Consider the following 19,673-nt stretch of genomic DNA (forward strand, 5'->3'; position numbering starts at 1 on the left):
CTCCCCTCTGGGTAGCTGCTGCTAATCTGTCCCTGCTCCCTTCTCACCTACTGGCCAGCCCTACCATGTTTCAGGCAGGGTTGTTGGAAGAATGAACTCTTCTGCCCTCTCCCTGTGCTGCCCCTTTCACCTCCCCTATCTCTCCAGCTCACCTCCTGCTGCTTCTCCTCCCCTTCACTGCCCCCTTTGCCAGGGAGCAGGTGGGGAAACTCCGCCAAATGGCTTCTCATGCAAACCTGGGCAATCGTTAACCTGAGTCTGAGCTGGGGCCTGGGCAGAAAGTGAACTGGGGTCTCTGAGAAGTTTTGACACCCTGTGGTAGGTTTCACTCAGAGGCCAGCTGGCCTGGGGGGCAGGCCCTGGCCCATCAATTCCCAGTGCTCCAGAGTTCTCCTGTATGGAAAGGGATGTAGGTCCCTCTCCCTTCTCTCTCCACTGGGTCTCAGCCCAGGACCCAAGCGGGAGAGGCCTGGAGTGCCTTGGTCACTGCAGCTGACCATCAGCTGCGCTGTTTCCTGCCTCCCTGCTCTCTCTTCAGTCTGGGAAATGGCCACAGCCTGCTATCTCCACAGCTAGACTTTCCAGCAACTCAGTCTGTCAAACGAGCATTCCCCAGCTCTCTTCCTATGTCCCAACATCCTCCCTCAGCAGGGAGTGGGGGAGGGGAAAAGGGGCAGACCCCTACCCTCCTGGTTGGGTCTTACCCATGGTCCAGACCCTCTCCTGGGGATTGCTTTGTCCCCAGAAGCTACAAACCAGCTTCCTCCCTTCGACCAGCCTCTCCACTCTCCTTCCCTGCTTGATTGTCAGAGCCCCCTTTGGAGCAGCTCTTCCCTTTGGAGCAGCTGAAGGGCCCAGCACTGCTTCTTCCCTCCCTCAGTCGCTGTGTGGAATCGGGAAACCCCATCACACACACACCTCTCTGCCCTTGACATGGACAAGAGAGGGGCCATGTGAAAGCTGCCCTCACACTGGCTGCTCAGGCAATTCTGCTCTGATTCCTATTGCAGATCTGGTTACCTGTTAACTTAGGTGCTGCTGCTCAGAGGCCTGGCATGAACATCACACATTTGAGCAGCAACCCCTTAAGCCCCTACGGGCACCAAATCATTCTTCGCCTTTGGGCTCTGTTTCCTTCACTGACTACAGTCCTGTGAAAAGAACAGAAGGACTTGTGGCACCTTAGAGACTAACAAATTTATTAGTGCATCAGCTTTCATGGGCTACAGCCCACTTCATCGCATGCATAGAATGGAACATATAGTAAGAAGATATATATATACACATACAGAGAAGGTGGAAGTTGCCATACAAACTGTAAGAGGCTAATTTATTAAGATGTGCTATTATCAGCAGGAGAAAAAAACTTTTGTAGTGATAATCAAGATGGCCCATTTAGACAGTTGACAAGAAGGTGTGAGGGTACTTAACATGGGGAAATAGATTCAATATGTGTAATGACCCAGCCACTATAGTCCTGTGATCTCTGTAGAAGAGCATCTGTTGGAGCCTCGGCCTCCATGTTACTCAGACTCCTTTCCTCCCAGGGTAAGCGCAAATGTCAAAAGACCGACTTGGGTTCCTGACTGCAAAGGGGTGCCCTGGCTAGACCTGACTAGGGGCAGGGCAGCACCTGTGGTCAGGAGATATATAAGGAGGCTTGGGAGCCAGGGAGAAGGAGAGTCAGGCCAGGAGTAGGGAGGCCTGGGTGTTGGAGACTCAGGCCAGAGAAAGGGCCAGGGGGTGCCACTATCCAGTAAAGGAGCAGAGAACTGGGAGAGAACAGATGCTGAAGGCAGCTAAGGGCCTGCACAGTAGTAGTGGGGGCATTTCCTGCCAATCTCTAGGAATGCCGGGGTGAAGGCCCAGGACAGCGGTCATGTGGCCGTTGTCCCAGGAGTCGGGAGATGAACCCAGGAGGGACGTGAGACTTGAATTAGGCTCGTGGTGGGTGGATGTGATTTGCATTACTGCTGCCTTTGAGTTCTTGTTGGGGATATAGGGGTATGCACAGGAGCCCTTCATTTGAAAGAATGTTGGGGGCTGGAGAAGAGTCCAAAGTGATGCACGGTGGCAGAGCCCGCAGTGTTCTGAGTTGCAATGGGGGACTTTCACCTGTGAGATTCTCAGCCTGAGAGAGTAAGAGAAGAGTGTTTGGCAGGACCCTCGAGGGCGTGTGTGGGGGGGAAGGACTGTGGCAGGGTGCCTGCGGGACACCTGTCTGCTATGGGGGGGGCGCACCTGAGTGGGGCCTGATCTGTACCACTTGGAAAAGCTCAATCAGTGAGATATAACCAAGCAGAAACCTTAAATAACAGTCTGATTTTGTAAGACATCTTGGGTCAGATTTTCCCCCAAAGGAGCTTAATTGGAGTAATTTGAGCTGCCGGTGATCAGCATTTAGTTATGATTTGTATTGCGGTAGCACCTAAGGGTCCCAGTCCTGGACTTTGACCCCCCCTGTGCTAGGTGCTGTACAAACACAGACAGTCCCTGCCCCAAACCATTTACACCAGTGGTCCCCAGGCTTTTTTGCTCCTGCACCTCCCTTACCGGGTCTCTCGGAACTGCAGAAGGGAGCTGGGACCAGAGCCATGGTGGGGAGTTGGGGCCAGGGCTCAAGCCACGGTCAGGAGCCAGAAACTGGGAGTGGGGCCACGTCCGGGAACCAGGAGCCAGGAACTGGGAGCCGCGTCTGGGGACCAGAAGCCAGGAGCCAAGGCCGGGAGCAGGACTGTGGTCGGGGCCAGGAGCGGAGCTGGGGGCAGAGCGGGGCTGGGTGGCCCCATTCCCCATCCCCTGTCCGGGCTGTCCCGGGTGCCACTGTGCCTCCCTTACTGTTCCCCCTATAGTTTGGGGACCACTGCCTTACACTCTACCTCTGAACATCAATCGCAAGATGGCCTAAACTGAGCACCCAAAATATGGAGACGTTCAAAGCCAGAGGCCGCTCCCATGAAATCTGACTCACGGGCTGCAGCTCTTGCATCTGCATTTCCTTGAAGTTCTCCATCAAATAAAATCAATATTTGTTCTCCCCTCCGCTGGCCTTTCCCCAGCTGATTCCACGTCCCAAAACACAGCACATGGCCCAACCAATTTCTAGAAGCCCAGGAGTGGAAGCTAGTTTTTGCAGACAGGGTTTTCAAGTATCTTATATCTAACAGGCAAGGGAAATCTCCCCCCTCCGTCTCCACATTACAGCTACTCATTTATATGGGGGCTGTAGCAGTGTAGCCATATCAGACAGGGTGGGCGAGTCAGCCCAGAGACTGGGGCTGAAAACCTGCCCCTCAGTGGAGCTGGAGGCTGCCAAGTCAACACACGTCCCCTGTGCTCTGGAGGATTTTTTTCTCCTATAAGGAACAGGTCACGTAGGCTTCTTCTGCTTCTGTGTCTGCAGTGGGTTTTCATTCAGTGTGTGGGAGGCATGGAGGAGTCAGGGTCTTTCTTCTGGTTACACCTTGCCCTGGACTTTCCCAAAGTGCAGCTCTTGCTTATCTGGCCCTGCTGCCTTCTCACGCAAATCACATCCTGCCATGTGTCAAAGGTGCTTGCAGAGGAACGAATGCCTCTGCTCCCTATCCCACCTCCCAGTCCCCCTTGAACTCTCCACCCCTTCTGTTCCCAAACTCACTCTGTTTGGCTGCAGGGGAAACAGTGGTGAAATTCAGCCAAATGGCTTCTCACGCAAACCTGGGCAATCTTTAACCTGATACTGAGCCGGGGGCAGGGGAGGGCTGCCTCTGAATGGGCTCCTGACACGCAACAATCTCCTGTCCTGATTGCAGACCACAAACCCCTCTGCACCATCCTGCCCCCTGTCTCTGCCATCCTGACCTCACCTCCCTCTCGCTGCCTACCCCCCGCCCGCATGCTCACTCTGCCCTCCAGCACCACAGACACTAGAGTTGTGTTGGGAGAGAACAAACTCTTTATGAATCAGTTCACAAAACCACATCCAGAGAAGATGGTCTTTTAATGAAGTTCTTTACTGAAAAGAACTGCCAGGCTGGGCAAGAGCATGTTCTGGTCCTCTTGACCACAGTCTCTGCCATCCAGCCTTTGCTGCTGAGAGTGAAATATGCATTGGTCAGCTGGAGGCTGGCCATGGAGACTAAGGGTCTGTCCCACTGCCCACTAAAGTCAATGGAAAGATGTCCAGCTGACTTCTTTGATGGGTTCTGGATCAGGTCCAGCACAAGGAGGAGACTCTGTTGATTATTTTATATCATAGAATACCAGGGTTGGAAGGGACACCTCAGGAGATCATCTAGTCCAATAGATTTTTGCCCTGTATCCTTAAACGGCCCCCTCAGGGATTGAACTCACAACCTTGGGTTTAACAGGCTAATGTTCAAACCACTGAGCTAGCCCCTCACCCTTAGTCAGCCTGGAGTTCCAAAACAGGTGGCTTGGAGGATACTTTTGCAGTGCGATAGGAGGATGGTTGACCAATCAGGTTTCAGGGGAGGTGCATAGAAAGCTGTCGGAAAGTGATCCTTCAACCTGCCTGGGGGGAGAACCTAGTTCACTGTCCAGAAGAGCGAGTTCCAGACACCTTGGGGAGAGACTCCTCACGCCGTCACCAAAGAACTTCTCGCCACCGGTGGCAACTCCAACCTAAGCACCATCCCTCCTCTGGGACACACAGGTACTGTAGGCTGCTTCACACAGCCCTTATCTTTGTAATATATTAAAAAACAAGGGTTAGTTTAAATACTTGTGGGGGATGGTGGGAAGTGGCTGTCCAGGGCCGGACTCTCTCTCAGATGTGTTGTATGTGTGCATCGCTGGTCCACGTATTCCAAAGCAATTTTGGGGACTTCCATTTTACAGGAGCCCAGTTTGAGACTTCTTAAAAGGGGGTCAGATGTTCAGAAAGTGCTGAGCACCCACTCTCTGAAAACCAGCCCTCCGAGGCACCCAAAACCAGGGCCCACCCAAAACCACTAGTCACTTTGGAAAAGCTTGGCCAGTATTCTGATAACAAGGGTCCAAATAACGCTAACCGTTCAGCTCAAAGAACGTATGTGAAGGTTGTAATTATGCATCAAGTAGCCTAAATAACTGGGGCTCTTTCAAGACAAAACTTATTCAGAACTCAGCAGACCTGCCTTTATGCAAATCCCTATAGAATTTAGCAGGGAAGAAACCAATAGGATTCTATAGCAATCTAAGAGAGTTCAATAAAAATCCCTGTAAAAACCAACAGAATTTAACAGAGAGAGCTTTTCTATATGTTTTTGGGACTGCACCCTCATAGAATTCTCTAGCAGAGATCTCATTTTGTATTAAATTCTAGAGGATGATCCAAAACCAATGGGAAGGAGATCATTTGATAATGGAGTTGACAGGATCTGTCCATATGGGAGGTAGAATAGGTTTTACTTTTAGTCCTGAGTTAGACAGCAGGAAATCAATCCTAGATCAGTCAATACAGTCCAATGCACTACGCTGCGCAACAAAACATCAGTTTTCATGGGCTTGGCTCATCGGTCACCCAGACATTTCTCCACTCGTCCCACAAATATCTCTGCAATTCCTTCCAGGCACAAAACACCTTCCCTGAACTGAGTCACAATCCTTTCCTCCTTCAGCCTCTCAGCTTGGGCCACCTTCAAGAAACTAGCCAATTTTAGATGGCTCGGGGTCACTGACATTCATGGAGCCCTGAGATTATAGAGATCAAACAAATCAGCTTGCTGAAAAATTTCAACGGCTTCAAAATGTTGATCAAAAACGGAGAACATTTTCTTGGATTTATTTGTTTGATTTGATTTGATTTGCAATTTCCTTCCCTCCTCCATTTTTCAACCAATGCACCTTGTTTATGACTCAGGTAAGCACTATCTGGTCTCTGCCACAGTGTGATCTTCTCATTGCTCTGCTAATGCTTTGTCCCCAGTTCCCTCATCTGGTTACATTTACGTCTTGTTTCAAACTCGTCAACTCTTTAGGGCAGGGCCTGTGTCTTTCTGTACTAGAGCAATGGGACCCTGGTCCTGACGACAGCTGTTGGGTGCTCCTGCAATGCAAATAATAAATCGTTAGCATTAATTCCGACAGTGAAATACACACCCGATTTAAAAAAGAAAAGGAGGACTTGTGGCACCTTAGAGACTAACAAATTTATAAATTTGTTATAATTTATAAATTTGTTAGTCTCTATGGTGCCACAAGTCCTCCTTTTCTTTTTGCGGATACAGACTAACACGGCTGCTACTCTGACACCCAATTTAGGCACAGAAAACACTTGGATTAAGATCCCTTTGAACTCAACAGTATAGTGGCCACCTTCGATATTGGTTCTATTATCTCTGCAAAAGGGCTGGGTCAGAGCAATGGTTTCAGTAGGGTGATGGTATCCGAAGCGGAATAAGAAAAGGAGTAATTGTGGCACCTTAGAGACTAACCAATTTATTTGAGCATAAGCTTTCGTGAGCTACAGCTCAGTTTTCAATGGAATGGAAGACACTGGGTCTCAGCAGCTGGTCAGCACCACCGACTGGGCCGTTAAAAGTCCCATTGGCCATGCTGCCTGGCTAAGGCAGGCTAGTTCCCACCTGTTCTGACACGGCGCTGTGCCCCGGAAGCCCCTTCCTGCACTCCAAACCTCTCATCCCTGGCCCCACCCCAGAGCTTGCACCCCCAGCTCAGAGCCCTGACCCCCTCCCACACCCCAGCCCCAGCCCAGAGCCCCCTCCCACACCCTGAACCACTCATTCCCGGCCCCACCCCACAGCCTTCACCCCAACCCTCTGCCCCTCCCAAACCCCTCATCCCCAGCTCTTTGGGTGGCAGGCATTAACAATTTTCTTCAGCTGGGTCGCCAGAAAAAAAGTTTGTAAACCACGTCTTAGAGGACTGTTAGTTATCAAAGGAGGTGTGTTTTCCCAGCTAGAGAGAGTGTGTATATTGATGAGTGGCAGTGTAAATACTTCATCTCAGCTGTGTCTCTTGTTGGCCACATCAGGAGATCAGGTCAGGCAGTAGGTGGATTTGGTTCCTCTTCTCCCTCTTTATCGGATCCTCCTTCCCAGGTAAGACCAAGGTACAGTTTCCTCTTCTCTGTCAAGATCTCCTCAGTGGATTTCACCAGGATCCCGACACCAAGTCCTTGCAGGCCCTTGAGTTCAGAGGTAGCTTCATTAGGTTGAGGGGATCTGGCTATGGAACAAAACTTCCAGGGAAGACCAGGCAAAGCGGAGTCTGATCACCTATAGGTAAGGCTAGGATTTTGTCAGGGATGTTTTTAGTAAAAGTCATCCCCAGGTCACTGAAATAAACAAAAATCAGGGAAGCCCTGCCCTGTCCCTGACTTTACTAAGAACATCCCTCACAAAATGGGATGGGGGGAGGGTCCAGCACCCTGTCCCCCGTGCAGTGGCTGGGAGCTGCGGGGACCCCATTGCCCAGTGGCTGGGAGGGGTCCCCCCTGCCGCCCTGCGGGGCTGGGAGCTGCGGGGAGCCCCCTGCCAGCTCTGAGCAGCTGCGGGGTCCCTCTGCCTCCGGCGGGGGAGGCTGGGAGCTTCAGGGGGCTGCTAGCTGCTGCTGGGGAGCTCCCCTCCGCCCCGCTAAGCAGTTCCGGGATCCCTCTGCCGCCGCAGGCTGGGAGGGGTGCCAGCCATGGCAGCTGGGCAGCTTAGGGGTCGCCCTGGACAGCGGCGGCCGGTCAGTTGTGGGGCAGCAGCGATTCCGGTGGCAGAGGGACCCCGCAGCTGCTCAGCACGGGCAGGGGGCTCCCCGCAACTCCCAGCCCCGCAGGGCGGCAGGGGGACCCCTCCCAGCCACTGGGCAATGGGGTCCCCGCAGCTCCCAGCCGCTGCACTGGGGACAGGGTGCTGGACCTTCCCCATGTTGTCAGGGATGTTTTTAGGAAAGTCAGGGACAGGGCAAGGCTTCCCCAAGTGACTTGTCCCAGACTTTTACTAAAAACATCCTGGACAAAATCCTAGCCTTACCTCTAGGAAATGCTGCAAACTTTCCCCTTTGAAAATGCCTTTCCACCCTCCTGAGGGGCCCGCACACTGAAATCCCCTTCTACCTCCAAACTCCTGCCAAAAATATAAACAAAAAACGTACCCCAAGCTGAGTTTTTACTCTGGAAAGAGAGAAGAGCCAGAGACGCCATGAAACCCACTGGAAACTTTGATATCGCTGCTGACTTCACGGGGAAGGCGTTCAGATACGACAGGAACAGGGGGCAGCATACAACCTTAGGGTCCATAGCTGAGCTCTGGGTTTTCACTCAGCCAGCAGGTGTCCCTCTCCCAGCTGGGAGAAGGATAAAGAGACCAGTTAGTGAGACTCCAGCCCAGGATCTCCAGTTTCAGAAGTTTCAGAGTAGCAGCCTTGTTAGTCTGTATCCGCAAAAAGAAAAGGAGGACTTGGGGCACCTTAGAGACTAACCAATTTATTTGAGCATGAGCTTTCGTGAGCTACAGCTCACTTCATGGGATGCATTTCAGAAGTGCAGCACTGTCAAAGCCACCAGTTGCCTCACAGTGGCACCCTGGCTTGAAGGAATAACTGTTGTATCTCCTGTAGCACTGTGGGTAAATGTTAGGGGCCAGATCCTGGGCCAACTCCATTAAATCAATTAAGCTGAACTGGTTTAACCCAGCTTAGGATCTTGCCCCAACTTGTTAAGGGCAATCAATGGAAGGATCTGAGTGTTCTGCTGTGGAGGGTCTAGGGCCTAGGCCCTGGGTTGCAGACACTGCTGCATCGCCACCATGGGAGACAGACAGACAAAGTAGCCCCTTACTGCTCCTGCAAAGTCGGGCCCCACAGGAAGTCCTAGAGGGACTCCCTGGATCACCTGATTGGCTCACATCCACTACTTAAGTCAGGCAGTGAGCTGGCTGCATAGGCGACACATGTGGGTGGTGGGGTGTGTGAGGTCAAGTCGTCCCTGCCCCCTCTCCTCAGATTTCTGCTCGGCCTGCTGGGGGAGAGGGGCTCTGTCCTTTTCCCACTGTGCCTGTCCCCTGGCACACTCGGCCCCTGTTCCTGGCAGCCAGGCCCGGACGGGGAGTGGAAGGGGTGGGATGGAGTCGATTATCACATTGGCTGAAGATGGTGGCTCTGGGTCACTGCTCTGTCCAGTGTGGTGGCTGCCTGCAAGAACCCAGCTGTGGACTCGGCAGCAGCCCATCCCTTCTACTCCCCACCCAGGTCCAGTTGCCTGGGAGAGTGGCTGAGTGAGCCCTAAACTTGCCAGTGGGAGGTGCAGTGGAAGAAGGACAGAACCTCTTGCCCCTCTGCAGATAACTCTGGTGGGATGAGGAGAGCATGGTGGTCCCTGGGATGGGCACAGGGGTCACTGGGGAAGGTGCTAAGAGCAGGTTTCCTGGTTTTTGCTCAGCTGGAGGTAGGAGCATTGCCTGTGCCCTGCACCGCCCCTGCTGAGGTGTCCGTAAGCTCCAGGGAGACACTAGTGCTGTGAGTCTCCCGGCCCCAGCCAGGCCCAGAGACACATGTTCCCCACTCCTGTGGCCCCAGCCCCCCAGGAGCCAGCAGGAATGGCCACTGTGGCCCAGGGAGGTGTGGCTGGAATTTCCTCCCTGAGGCGACACCGGGGCCTCATGTGACCCCTCACTTTACATTGTGCCCCCCCAGTATCACGAGGCACGAATCATCTTCAGCTGGTTGGATTGTCTGAGCATCTCTGCAGACTCCTTGTTGCATCTGCATTGGACACTGCTCCTTGCCTCTCTCCTGCAATCTGCATCCAACCCTGCTCCACTCCCGTCTTGTCCTTGGCTCCTGCCCTCGCTCCCAATTCCTGCCTTGCTCCTGTTCCTTGCCTCATCTCTGGTTCCTGCCCCTATGTCCTGCACCTGATCATTGCCTGCTAATCTCCTCTCTAATCATTGGCTCAGCTCCTGACTCTGACCCTTAGGCCAGACTGTCTATGTCCCGATTCCTAACAATCAGTGGCCAGAGACGATAATGATGGAGCAGTAGATTCCTCCCCCATGTCTCCCAGGGTTCAGATAATGCTGATGGGTCTTGTGTATTTCAAACTGCCCTGTCAATTTCTCTTCATTCCATGGCAGGGCTGCAGTAAACCAATCAACTCCACAAAGACGAAAGTGAAATGTTAATTGGCACCTCAAGTCTCTGCAGTTCTTGAGCTTTTTCCACCTGCAGATCCCCAAGAGCATCACAAACATTTTGTTAATAAATTTAGCTCCACAACACCCCTGAGCTAATAAGTATGATTAGTCCCATTTTGCCAATGGGAAGCAGAGGCACAATGGGATGAAGTGACTTGCCCAAGGTTCCCCAGGAAGTTTGTGGCAGAACCAGGATTTGGACCCAGATCTCCTGACTCCTGTCCTGTGCTCTTGGAACTAGAACTAGTGTAGGAGGAATATCCCAGCAGGTAAGAGGCTCTAGGGTCAAAGGGCTGGATGCCCGCTAATGGCCAACCCACAGGAAGGGTTTATGAAGAAGGGATCCCCCAAAGTTCTAATGCAAGGAGGCCTGAGTGTGTCATGGCCCTGTGTGGAGTCTGGTCCACTTGAGGCATAAGGCTAGCATTTCCTTAGCAGCCTGAGGAAGTTAGATACCCAACACCCTCCTTTTGTTTAATTTTCTCAGGCTTCTTAGTCCCTTGAAGAGGAAGGCTGCAATGTCACTGCTGGGAAGTCAGGGCATTATCTCAGTCACCGAGATCCTTATTGCCTCTGCTGTCTTCTGTCTGACCTTCATGGTCATCAGATCCTTCCGGCAGCAGATCCCCAAGGGGCTGAAGAGGCTCCCAGGACCAAGGGGTTACCCCCTGATAGGCAACGTGCTGGAGCTGGGGAGGAATCCACACCTGACCTTGACTCAGATGAGCCAAAAGTATGGAGATGTGATGCAGATACGGATCGGCACCAGACCTGTGCTGGTGCTGAGTGGTTTGGACACCATCAAACAAGCCCTGGTGAAGCAAGGGGAGGACTTCATGGGGCGCCCTGATCTCTACAGCTTTCACCATGTTGCAGATGGCCAGAGCTTGACCTTCAGCACTGATTCAGGGGCGGTGTGGAGAGCTCGCAGGAAGTTGACCCAGAATGCCCTGAAGACCTTCTCTGTCTCGCCCAGCCCCAACTCTTCGTCCACCTGCCTCCTCGAGGAGCACGTCTCCAAAGAAGCTGACTACCTAGTAAGAAAGTTGCTGCAACTGATGGAAGAGAAGAAGAGGTTCGACCCCTTTCGGTATGTGGTGGTCTCTGTGGCCAATGTCATCTGTGCCATGTGCTTTGGCAACCGTTACGACCATGATAACCAGGAGCTGCTCAGCATAGTGAATGTGACGGAGGAATTTGGGGATGTGGCTGCCTCCGGCAATCCAGTGGATTTCATCCCAGTGCTCCAGTATCTCCCCAACCGCACCATGAAGAAATTTATGGAATTCAACACGAGGTTCCTCAGGCTCCTGCAGGACATTGTCAAAGAGCATTACGAGAGCTTTGAGAAGGTAAGAGCCTAGGGGGGAATCCGCTCACACCTGAGATGAGCTTCTGTGCTGCGCCCTTCAGCTTCTGCACGTTACTTTTCCTCTTGCAGCAGGCTGTCCTGTAGCAAATCTAAGCACTCACCAGTGTTACTATGATGGCCATTCAAAACTTCGTAGAAAGGTTGGGATAGAATTTATACCCTTGTCCAAATGCACAGGTCCCTACCAACTGAGCTAAAAAAGAATATCCATTAGCTGTTAGCAACACAGGGCCTAGTACCTATGACACACTGTTGAACAGTACTGATGTCATTCAACAGAGGGCAATGTGCACCCCCACACTAGCCTGTTCACTCCACCATCCACCTAAATAAAAGTCAGGAAAGGTGCACAGTGAATGGATGTTATGCTGCTTTTTTGCCAACCTGCCTAGCCAAAATAGCATTTTATTATCTCTAGGAATTTTACAAATGAATCTTCATCTTATCTATTATAGGAGCATCTTAGGACCCAAATTACCCTAGTTTCTATATTAATAAGTTTCTCTCCCTAGGCACGTATTGAGAGTTAATTTGCTTAGCACGTTTGTCTTGTATTTTCCAAGAAGAGGATCATTCTGACATCCTGCACTTTCAAGCTGTATATTCTCATCTCCTTATTTTTATGGCTTGGTGAAATGTCACCTACTGACTGTAGGGGAAGAAAATATTCTCCTGACCTCCTTGTCCTGTCATGACTGGAATTTACTCGCACTTCTGTGACATGGGAGTACTGGACTTTCCAGCACAGCATCCTTTCAGTAGTAGATTGCTCTTCATTACCTCTCAGTTTACCTGCCTAGTGATCTGGAATTTCATGACATCTTCCTCTGGACTTTCCTCTTTCAGGACAACATTCGAGACATCACTGACTCCTTGATTGAGCAAAGTCAGGAGAATAAAAAGGAAGCCAATGCCAACATTCAGCTCCCGAAGAGAAAAATTATCAACCTGGTCAATGACCTCTTCGGAGCCGGTAAGAATATTCCAATTCAGGCTTTCAAATCGGAAACCACTTTCTATTTTTGCATCCCAATAAACTCTGATAAATATTAGCCCTTTTTTTGTTCCCCCCATAAGAACACTCCATCCAGCTGCTCTGAGTAGCAGAAAACAGATCACATTCGTTTTTTCACCCTGACGCCTACCAGCAATGACCCCAGGAGGCTTCCTACTATTTGAGGAAGAGTTTGTAGGAAGACAGCACTCTAGGGAAATGAAGCTCCCAAGAGACAGTTTTGTATCCCTATTCACCAGTACTGGTCCTGACTCATCACTAAATTACACTGGGGAAACCCCATTGATTTCATTGAAGTTTCACCAGTATAAAACTGAAATAATACAGTGACGAATCAGCATCACTAAGCACGGAGTGGAGCAAGTGTAAAAACCCTTAACTAGGAATTTTCTTATCACACCTTTCTGAGTTGGACAAAACCTGGTGTGCAAGCAAGGAAAATCTGATGACAATCTAAAGCCCAGGGCTTGTATTTTCCCTTTGACTTGTCTTCATCTAGTATCTGTCTTTCCTCTCTGTCTGTCTAGGGTTTGACACTGTGACAACAGCTTTGTCCTGGAGCCTCATGTATCTTGTGACTTATCCAGACATTCAGAAGAAGATTCAGGAAGAATTAGGTAAATGTATGTTTTCAGTCACGGAATTAAAATGCCTCTCTCTAGAAGGCTGGATTCCAACCGTCCTTTTCCTCCTCTTTATAACCTGTAGATCAGACCATTGGCAGAGAGAGGAGACCCAGACTCTCAGACCGGCCCATGCTGCCTTACACAGAAGCCTTTATCTTAGAGATGTTCAGACATTCCTCCTTCCTGCCCTTCACCATTCCTCACTGGTAAGTGCTACGGATGCAGTGGAGATGTAGGGGCATAACACACTGAGTGGTACCTTTATTCAGCATGTCGCTCCATTGATGGTCCTCGCAGTGTGAGAGATGCAAAACCCAGCCCTTAGAAAGTACAATAATGCTCAAGAAAATGATCTCCTCTGGGCCCAATTCTGACTTAAACAGGCCCAGGAATTGATTAATATGAGAACACAGAGGCAGCTTTTTAAACTTAAGAATTTCACTCTTGTCCTTCAGCACAACGAAAGACACAGTTCTGAATGGCTACTACATCCCGAAGGACCTCTGTGTTTTTGTCAACCAATGGCAAGTCAATCACGATGAGTAAGTATATGCAGAGTCCAGATAGGGTAACAGTGTGCAATCCATTCAGATCAATGTACCAGCCCCCATTTAGTCACATAGAACATGGCACTACCACGTACCTTCAGTACGACTGTTTGGCACTTGGACAAACAGATCAGGATGGTGCTGTGTTTGTGTGGTGGCATCCATGATATACTAGCCACTTTCCAAGCAAACAAGAAGGAATGTTCCCTGCCCCATTGTATCAAAAAACCCAAACCTAGATGAGGTGGCACTGGCTGGATTTCTGTGCTTTCCCCATTCTCCACAGGACTGGGAATTTCTGCTGTGGAAAGACACAGAGATGGCCAGGCAGGGGAGGGGTGAGTGGGTGGGGCATTGGAACTGGACTGCCAAGGAGCACTGGGTGGGCTGCTGAGGCCACAGACATCACACAGATAGCCCTGGTCCCCATCTAGCTTCCCCCGGAATCTGCTGGGTCTGTAGGCCTGACTTGCACCCTAGCCCTTGCTGATGAAAGGATCAGGGAGAAATCTCTTGTGAGACAGGAAAAAGACCTGGAAGTCACTGCAGACAGCTCAATGGAAATCTCTGCTCAGTGTGCAGCGGAGGTGAAAAAGGCAACCAGAATGTCAGGGTGCATAGGGAATGGGGTCGGGAAAAACACCAAGACCTTGTCTACATATAGAAATTTACCAGCATGCATAATGGAATAACTACTGGCCTATAGCTATTTTGGTATAACTAATGACAATTATTCCAGTCAGTTTCCCCATGTAGAAATGTTGGGATGATTATACTGCTCTTCTGTACATCAATGACACCCTCTCCCTGGGAATACTGTGTCCAGGTCTGGTCACCCCATCTCCAAAAGGACAGAGCAGGGATGGAAAGGGTCCAGAAACAGCTAATGGAAAAGGTTAGAGGTCTAGAAAAATTTGCATATGGAGAGTGACTTAAAAAAACTGGGTCTATTTAGTTGAGAGGGCAGCTGAATAGGAAGGGGACGTGGTAGAGCGTACAAAATAATGGTTGGTACAGAGTGCTTGTATTTACCCTCTCATAATAAAGGAGGAAGGGGATATTCAATAGCATCAGAAAGCAGCAAATTTAAAACTGATCAGAGGACTTGATCACAGCCTGTAAGTACCTACCTGGGGAGCAGAAATGTAATAATAGAGGGCTCTCCAATCTATCAGACAAAAGTACAAGATCCAATGGCTGGAAGCTGAAACTAGATGCATTCAAACTAGAAGTCAGGTGCAAATTTGAACGGCCAGGGTAATTAATCATTTGAACAATTTTCCAAGGGTTGTGGTGGATTCTCCATCACTGACAATTTATAAATCAAGATGGGATGTTTGTCTGTAAGATATACTTTAGTTCAAACCAGAATGAATTCAGGGGAGTTCTAGGGCCTTTGTTGTAAAGGACATCAGACTAGATGACCACAACAGTTCCTTCTGGCCTTATAATCTGTGAAACACACAACTGACCTGTGGAATGCATTGCCACAAGATGCTACTGAGGTCAAGGGCTTAGCAAGATTGAGAAAAGGATTAGACATTAGTGGATAATGAGAACATTAACTTTAACTTCAGAGAGGATTAAAAACATGTTTATAAGGGATCTAACCCCTCAGGCTTCAGTGCAAAAGCCAACCAGTAACATCAAGGCCTTACAACAGAGGTTAACTTGGTCCAATGCCTTCTGAAGGTTATTTTAAATGGAAAAGGCATTCTTGAGTGATAAAGGTGCATGGGTGGCAATGTGTCCTAGGCCCGGTTCTGAAGCTGTTCCTGACACCCATCCAAGCTGAATTCCCTGCTCTCCAGCATTCCCTCTCCAGGTAGCAGCAGAACGGAAGTTTCAGGAGCTTTGCTCTTGCTATTCTAGGAAGCTTTGGAAAGAACCATCTAGGTTTGACCCAGAGCGTTTTCTCCGTGCCGGAGGGACTGAAGTAAACAAGACTGATGGGGAGAAGATACTGATCTTTGGCCTGGGGAAGAGGAATTGCCTTGGTGAGACCATTGCCAGATGGGAGGTCTTCCTCTTCCTGACCACCCTGCTGCAGCAGCTGGAGTTCAGCGTCTCTGATGGACAGAAGGTGGACATGACCCCTCTGTATGGCCTGATAATGAAACACAAGAGGTGTGAGCACTTCCAGGTTAAGCAGCGCTTCCCAATCCAGAGTTCAGAGTGAGTCACCTCTGGACACTGGATGGGGGCAAGGGGAGATCCCATTTGAATTTCATCCTTAGGGGCCATATGCTAAGATAAATTGGACCCAATATAGCTTCTATCTGACTAATCTGTATTGATTTGTCTTGCCCGTCCATTAACTAGCTCCATCACCCTCACCTGTATAATCATGACAGACATGCCAGGGTAGCCTGGCTTGTTCACACAGGTGTAACTGCTTTTGGGGGTGATGCATGATAGCTGGGGCTCTCTGCTGAATTCCTCTTTGAATGCTACTAAGGTGTATTCCCTTAATGCCTCCTTATAACAGACAGCCAAAAGTTGAAGCCGTTGGGACCACCCATGTGCTTAAAGTTGTACATGTGCTTAAGATCTTTGCTAAACTGGAACCTAAGCTTGTCCCAAATGTCATGATGACCTTCATCCAGGTAGAGTATTAAGATCCATGGACATCTTAGGAGGCAGATCCTCAGCTGAAATAAACTCCTTATTGGAGCTAGGACAACTGACAACTAACCCTTGTGTTCAGTATTGTCTATTACATTGTAGAAGAAGGCTAGGCTTGTCAAGGAGGGTAAAAAAGAGTTCAGCATCTCACTCCCAACTGAACATAGGTAATACAACAACTTTGTTTACATGGATTAGCTTTCTGGTTTCTTGGACCTGTTTGATTTCCTCCAAAGAGCCCCAGAAACTGAGGCAGCTTCGATGAATGAACTCTGTGTTGTAAGACAGCCCATGAAAAGAGAAACACGACAGCGATGGCTTGTAAGTCATATTGGATGTAAGCAAATAGCAAGAGGAGGTTAGAATTTGTGGTAATTGGCAAGATTTGAACACTAACAATTAAGTAAGGGAATGCAGAAGTGCCTTAGGGGTGGGGAATGTTAACTAGGCTGATTAATACTTCATTCTGGGAGAAAGCATGACATGGTAGATGAACCTTTTGATGTTAGCAAGTAACTGTTGCTCAGACCCATGTCTCTCGTATGCTAAAAAGGTCACGTGACCCCACTGCAGGTTCCAAAGAACCTTTGAAATGCTGTGGATGCCATCAGAAGAAAGTGAGGACGAAATGATATTGCATCTCTGAACAAGTGAAAGCAAATAATAGTCAGCCCTAGCTCGCATCATCCATAGATCCCAAAGCACTTTGCAAATGAGATCAGCATAAATTTATAGATGAGGAAACTGAGGCATGGAGAGATGGATAGTGACTGGCCCAAGATCACCCAACTGGGAAGCAAACCCAAGTCTTTTGAGGCCCAGTCCAGTGCTCTATCCATTAGGCCACACTGCCCAACTGGAAGTTGCATTTGAGAGCAGAGTCCCGGTGAGCATCTCCCCAGCTGCTGGAATCCAGCAAACTTTATTGTCACTAGGAATTTCAAACTTTTCCTTTGCACGGGCCCCCTCTTATTCAAGAGATTGTCTCCTGAACATCATTGGCAACCATCCCTGCCAAACTGGTAAGAGGTCTAATTAGGTGTCTGATGAATCCGCTTATGGCTGACAAACCCAATTCGAGAGGAACACAGCTTGGTACAAATTTCAAAGCTCCAGGTGTTGTCTGAGTTGGAGTCCAAGATTACAGCACACTGCTTTCTTCTTTCTCGCTCTGCTTCCATCCTCTGGCTCAAAGCCACTTCATGTTCTGCTGCAATCAGTGCCAGATGATCCCTCCAGATTGGACGGGCTTCTGCACGCTCCTCCCAGCTGTCTACATTGAAGTTGAATGACTTCACATCATTTTTGCACGTCGTGGTATCCTGCTTTTTAGAGCAATGCCGAATCTCGCTGTACAAAATATTCTTGGGGATATGGTCTCCTGTCCTCCCATTCTCCTGACATGACCGAGCCATTGCAACCTCCTCTTCTTGATAGTAGTTTCTAAATATGTCAGTCCTGCATGCTTCAGCACCTCTGTGTGGTATTTTGTCTTCCCACTTCATTTTCAGAATCTTATGCAGGCATCTCATGCTCAGTGTTTTCCCCAGGAATTGAAATTAGGGCGGGGTGTTCGAATTTATGGGGGTGGGGGGGAGGGGTCAGGGCTGATGAGGGGTCAGACCGTGAGTCTGTCAGTGTTTTATAAGACAGGGATCTCTAAAAGCTACGTAGAGGTTGAGTAGACTCTAGAAGTCGCTGTTGTAGATTTTTAAGAATCAAGTCTGTGTGCTTTTTCAGTTGTCTTAACAAACACTTCTTGTCCCCTTCACTTAAGGATTCAATATAAATGCCAAAAAGAAAAGGAGTACTTGTGGCACCTTAGAGACTAACAAATTTATTTATAAATATAATATGCCTTCATTAGTCAACTTCTTGACTGAAGTCTTTGCTTCTTCCAGTACTTTTTCAATGGATAGCTCACTGATTGATCCAAATGTAGCTTCTATTTCTGGACAAAGATCTACTACTGTTGTAGCAGATGCCTGGATGGCATCGTTTAATGACCCAAGTGGTTTCAACAGTAGACTTGCGAGAGAGAGAATGGCAATAGTCTTCTCTGAATAGTAGCAAAAGTAATTCACCAGCCTCACTACTTAGATCCATCCCATCTTGGTAGATACTTTCCAAAGCCAGTAATAATGGCTGGAGCAATTTTAAGACAGCAGCCAAGGAACACTCATGAGAAAGTCAGAGGGTTTTCCCAGGTTGGACTAATTTGAACTTCAGTCCCAGTGTATCTTGTATATTTTCCAAGATATTCAGTGTTTTTGGACTCTTGCTGAAAAAAATGTAATGAAGACATTAAATGTATAGCTTTTTTAATGTCTTTTGAAGAGTCTGCAGCTCATACTAGCGCTAGTTGGAGTAGATGGCCTCTGCAGTGTGTATAGGAGAGATTAGGGTTACACTTTTCGCTGAGCAAAGCTTGTGCTCCACCATGTCTTCCAGAGAAGTTTGCAGCTCCATCAAATGCACAAGCAGCCATCTGTTTGGGGTCCAACTGACAAGCATTTAACTCTTCTAAGATGTGGGTTGTCACAGATGCAGCCATTCTGTCTTCTATAACTTGAACATCTAGAAATGCATCCACTGGCCTACCACTGACATCAAGATAACGTACACAATGACCTAATACTTGATGCCCATTTGCATTGGTGTATTCATCAGCCATGTATGCACATTTTTTGAATGTGGTGGGAGAGTTCTTCCCTTTTTCAGCTGCTGAGTCTTTCACTGTTGCACCACATGCGTCTAGCCAGTCAGTTGAGTTTCTTGCAGAAAGATAGTGAGCATTTGCTGGTCTTGTTCGGAACCAGTGTTCAACTTCAGGATGAACAAGTGACAATGCACTTAACATTGGCCTCCAGTTTGTAGTGTGTGGTATCTCTTGCTTAAATAGAAAGTACGATGCCACGGCCATGTTTGTTCACATGAACTGTGTTGTGTCTCCAACATTCTTAACAGCCTCATTAACACTCACCGGTATTGTCCTTGGTCAGTGGAGACTCAGAGGTGCTTTCGCATGAGTTCATCTCCCAGGTGGGGGGCAAGAAGGCACCTTGCTCGTTCCTCCAGCTGCTCACTGTTTGCTCTGGCCACTGTTGTTCGTTGTGCTACCGTTTGCTCCATCTCTCTGTTGCCAATGGCCCTGGGCCATCACCTTCTGCTGCCATCTGCCACTGTGACCTCTGCGAGTTGGTCTCTTGAGGTTCCACCAGCTCTCAGTGATTTCAGCTGAGTTCTCAGTGGGGGAACCCTGCTGCTAGCACAGACTGGGCCGTCTCTTCCACAGAAACACTGTCCCACAGCAGGTCATTATCAGTGATTTCAGCTGTAGTGGTCACTTAACAGAACAAAGAC

General features: G+C 49.2%; 1 protein-coding gene across 1 annotated transcript; it reads left to right on the forward strand.

Moving 5' to 3' along the window:
* Positions 1-4,523: 4,523 nt before the first annotated feature.
* LOC141994486 (cytochrome P450 1A5-like) lies at positions 4,524-17,809 on the forward strand. Its single transcript, XM_074964723.1, has 7 exons — positions 4,524-4,654; positions 10,612-11,476; positions 12,343-12,469; positions 13,039-13,128; positions 13,220-13,343; positions 13,593-13,679; positions 15,558-17,809. The coding sequence occupies exons 2-7, from the start codon at positions 10,643-10,645 to the stop codon at positions 15,862-15,864; spliced, it is 1,569 nt and encodes a 522-aa protein (XP_074820824.1). The 5' UTR covers positions 4,524-4,654; positions 10,612-10,642; the 3' UTR covers positions 15,865-17,809.
* Positions 17,810-19,673: the final 1,864 nt, after the last annotated feature.

Source organism: Natator depressus, chromosome 10 (genome assembly GCF_965152275.1).
Source record: "Natator depressus isolate rNatDep1 chromosome 10, rNatDep2.hap1, whole genome shotgun sequence".
Classification (NCBI taxonomy): domain Eukaryota; kingdom Metazoa; phylum Chordata; order Testudines; family Cheloniidae; genus Natator; species Natator depressus.

Coding starts and splice junctions, on each gene's coding strand:
- LOC141994486 (XM_074964723.1), top strand. CDS start 10,643: ATGTCACTGCTGGGAAGTCAGGGCATTATCTCAGTCACCGAGATCCTT. Junction 11,477..12,342: donor ATTACGAGAGCTTTGAGAAG/GTAAGAGCCTAG, acceptor TTCCTCTTTCAG/GACAACATTCGAGACATCAC. Junction 13,129..13,219: donor GAAGATTCAGGAAGAATTAG/GTAAATGTATGT, acceptor TATAACCTGTAG/ATCAGACCATTGGCAGAGAG.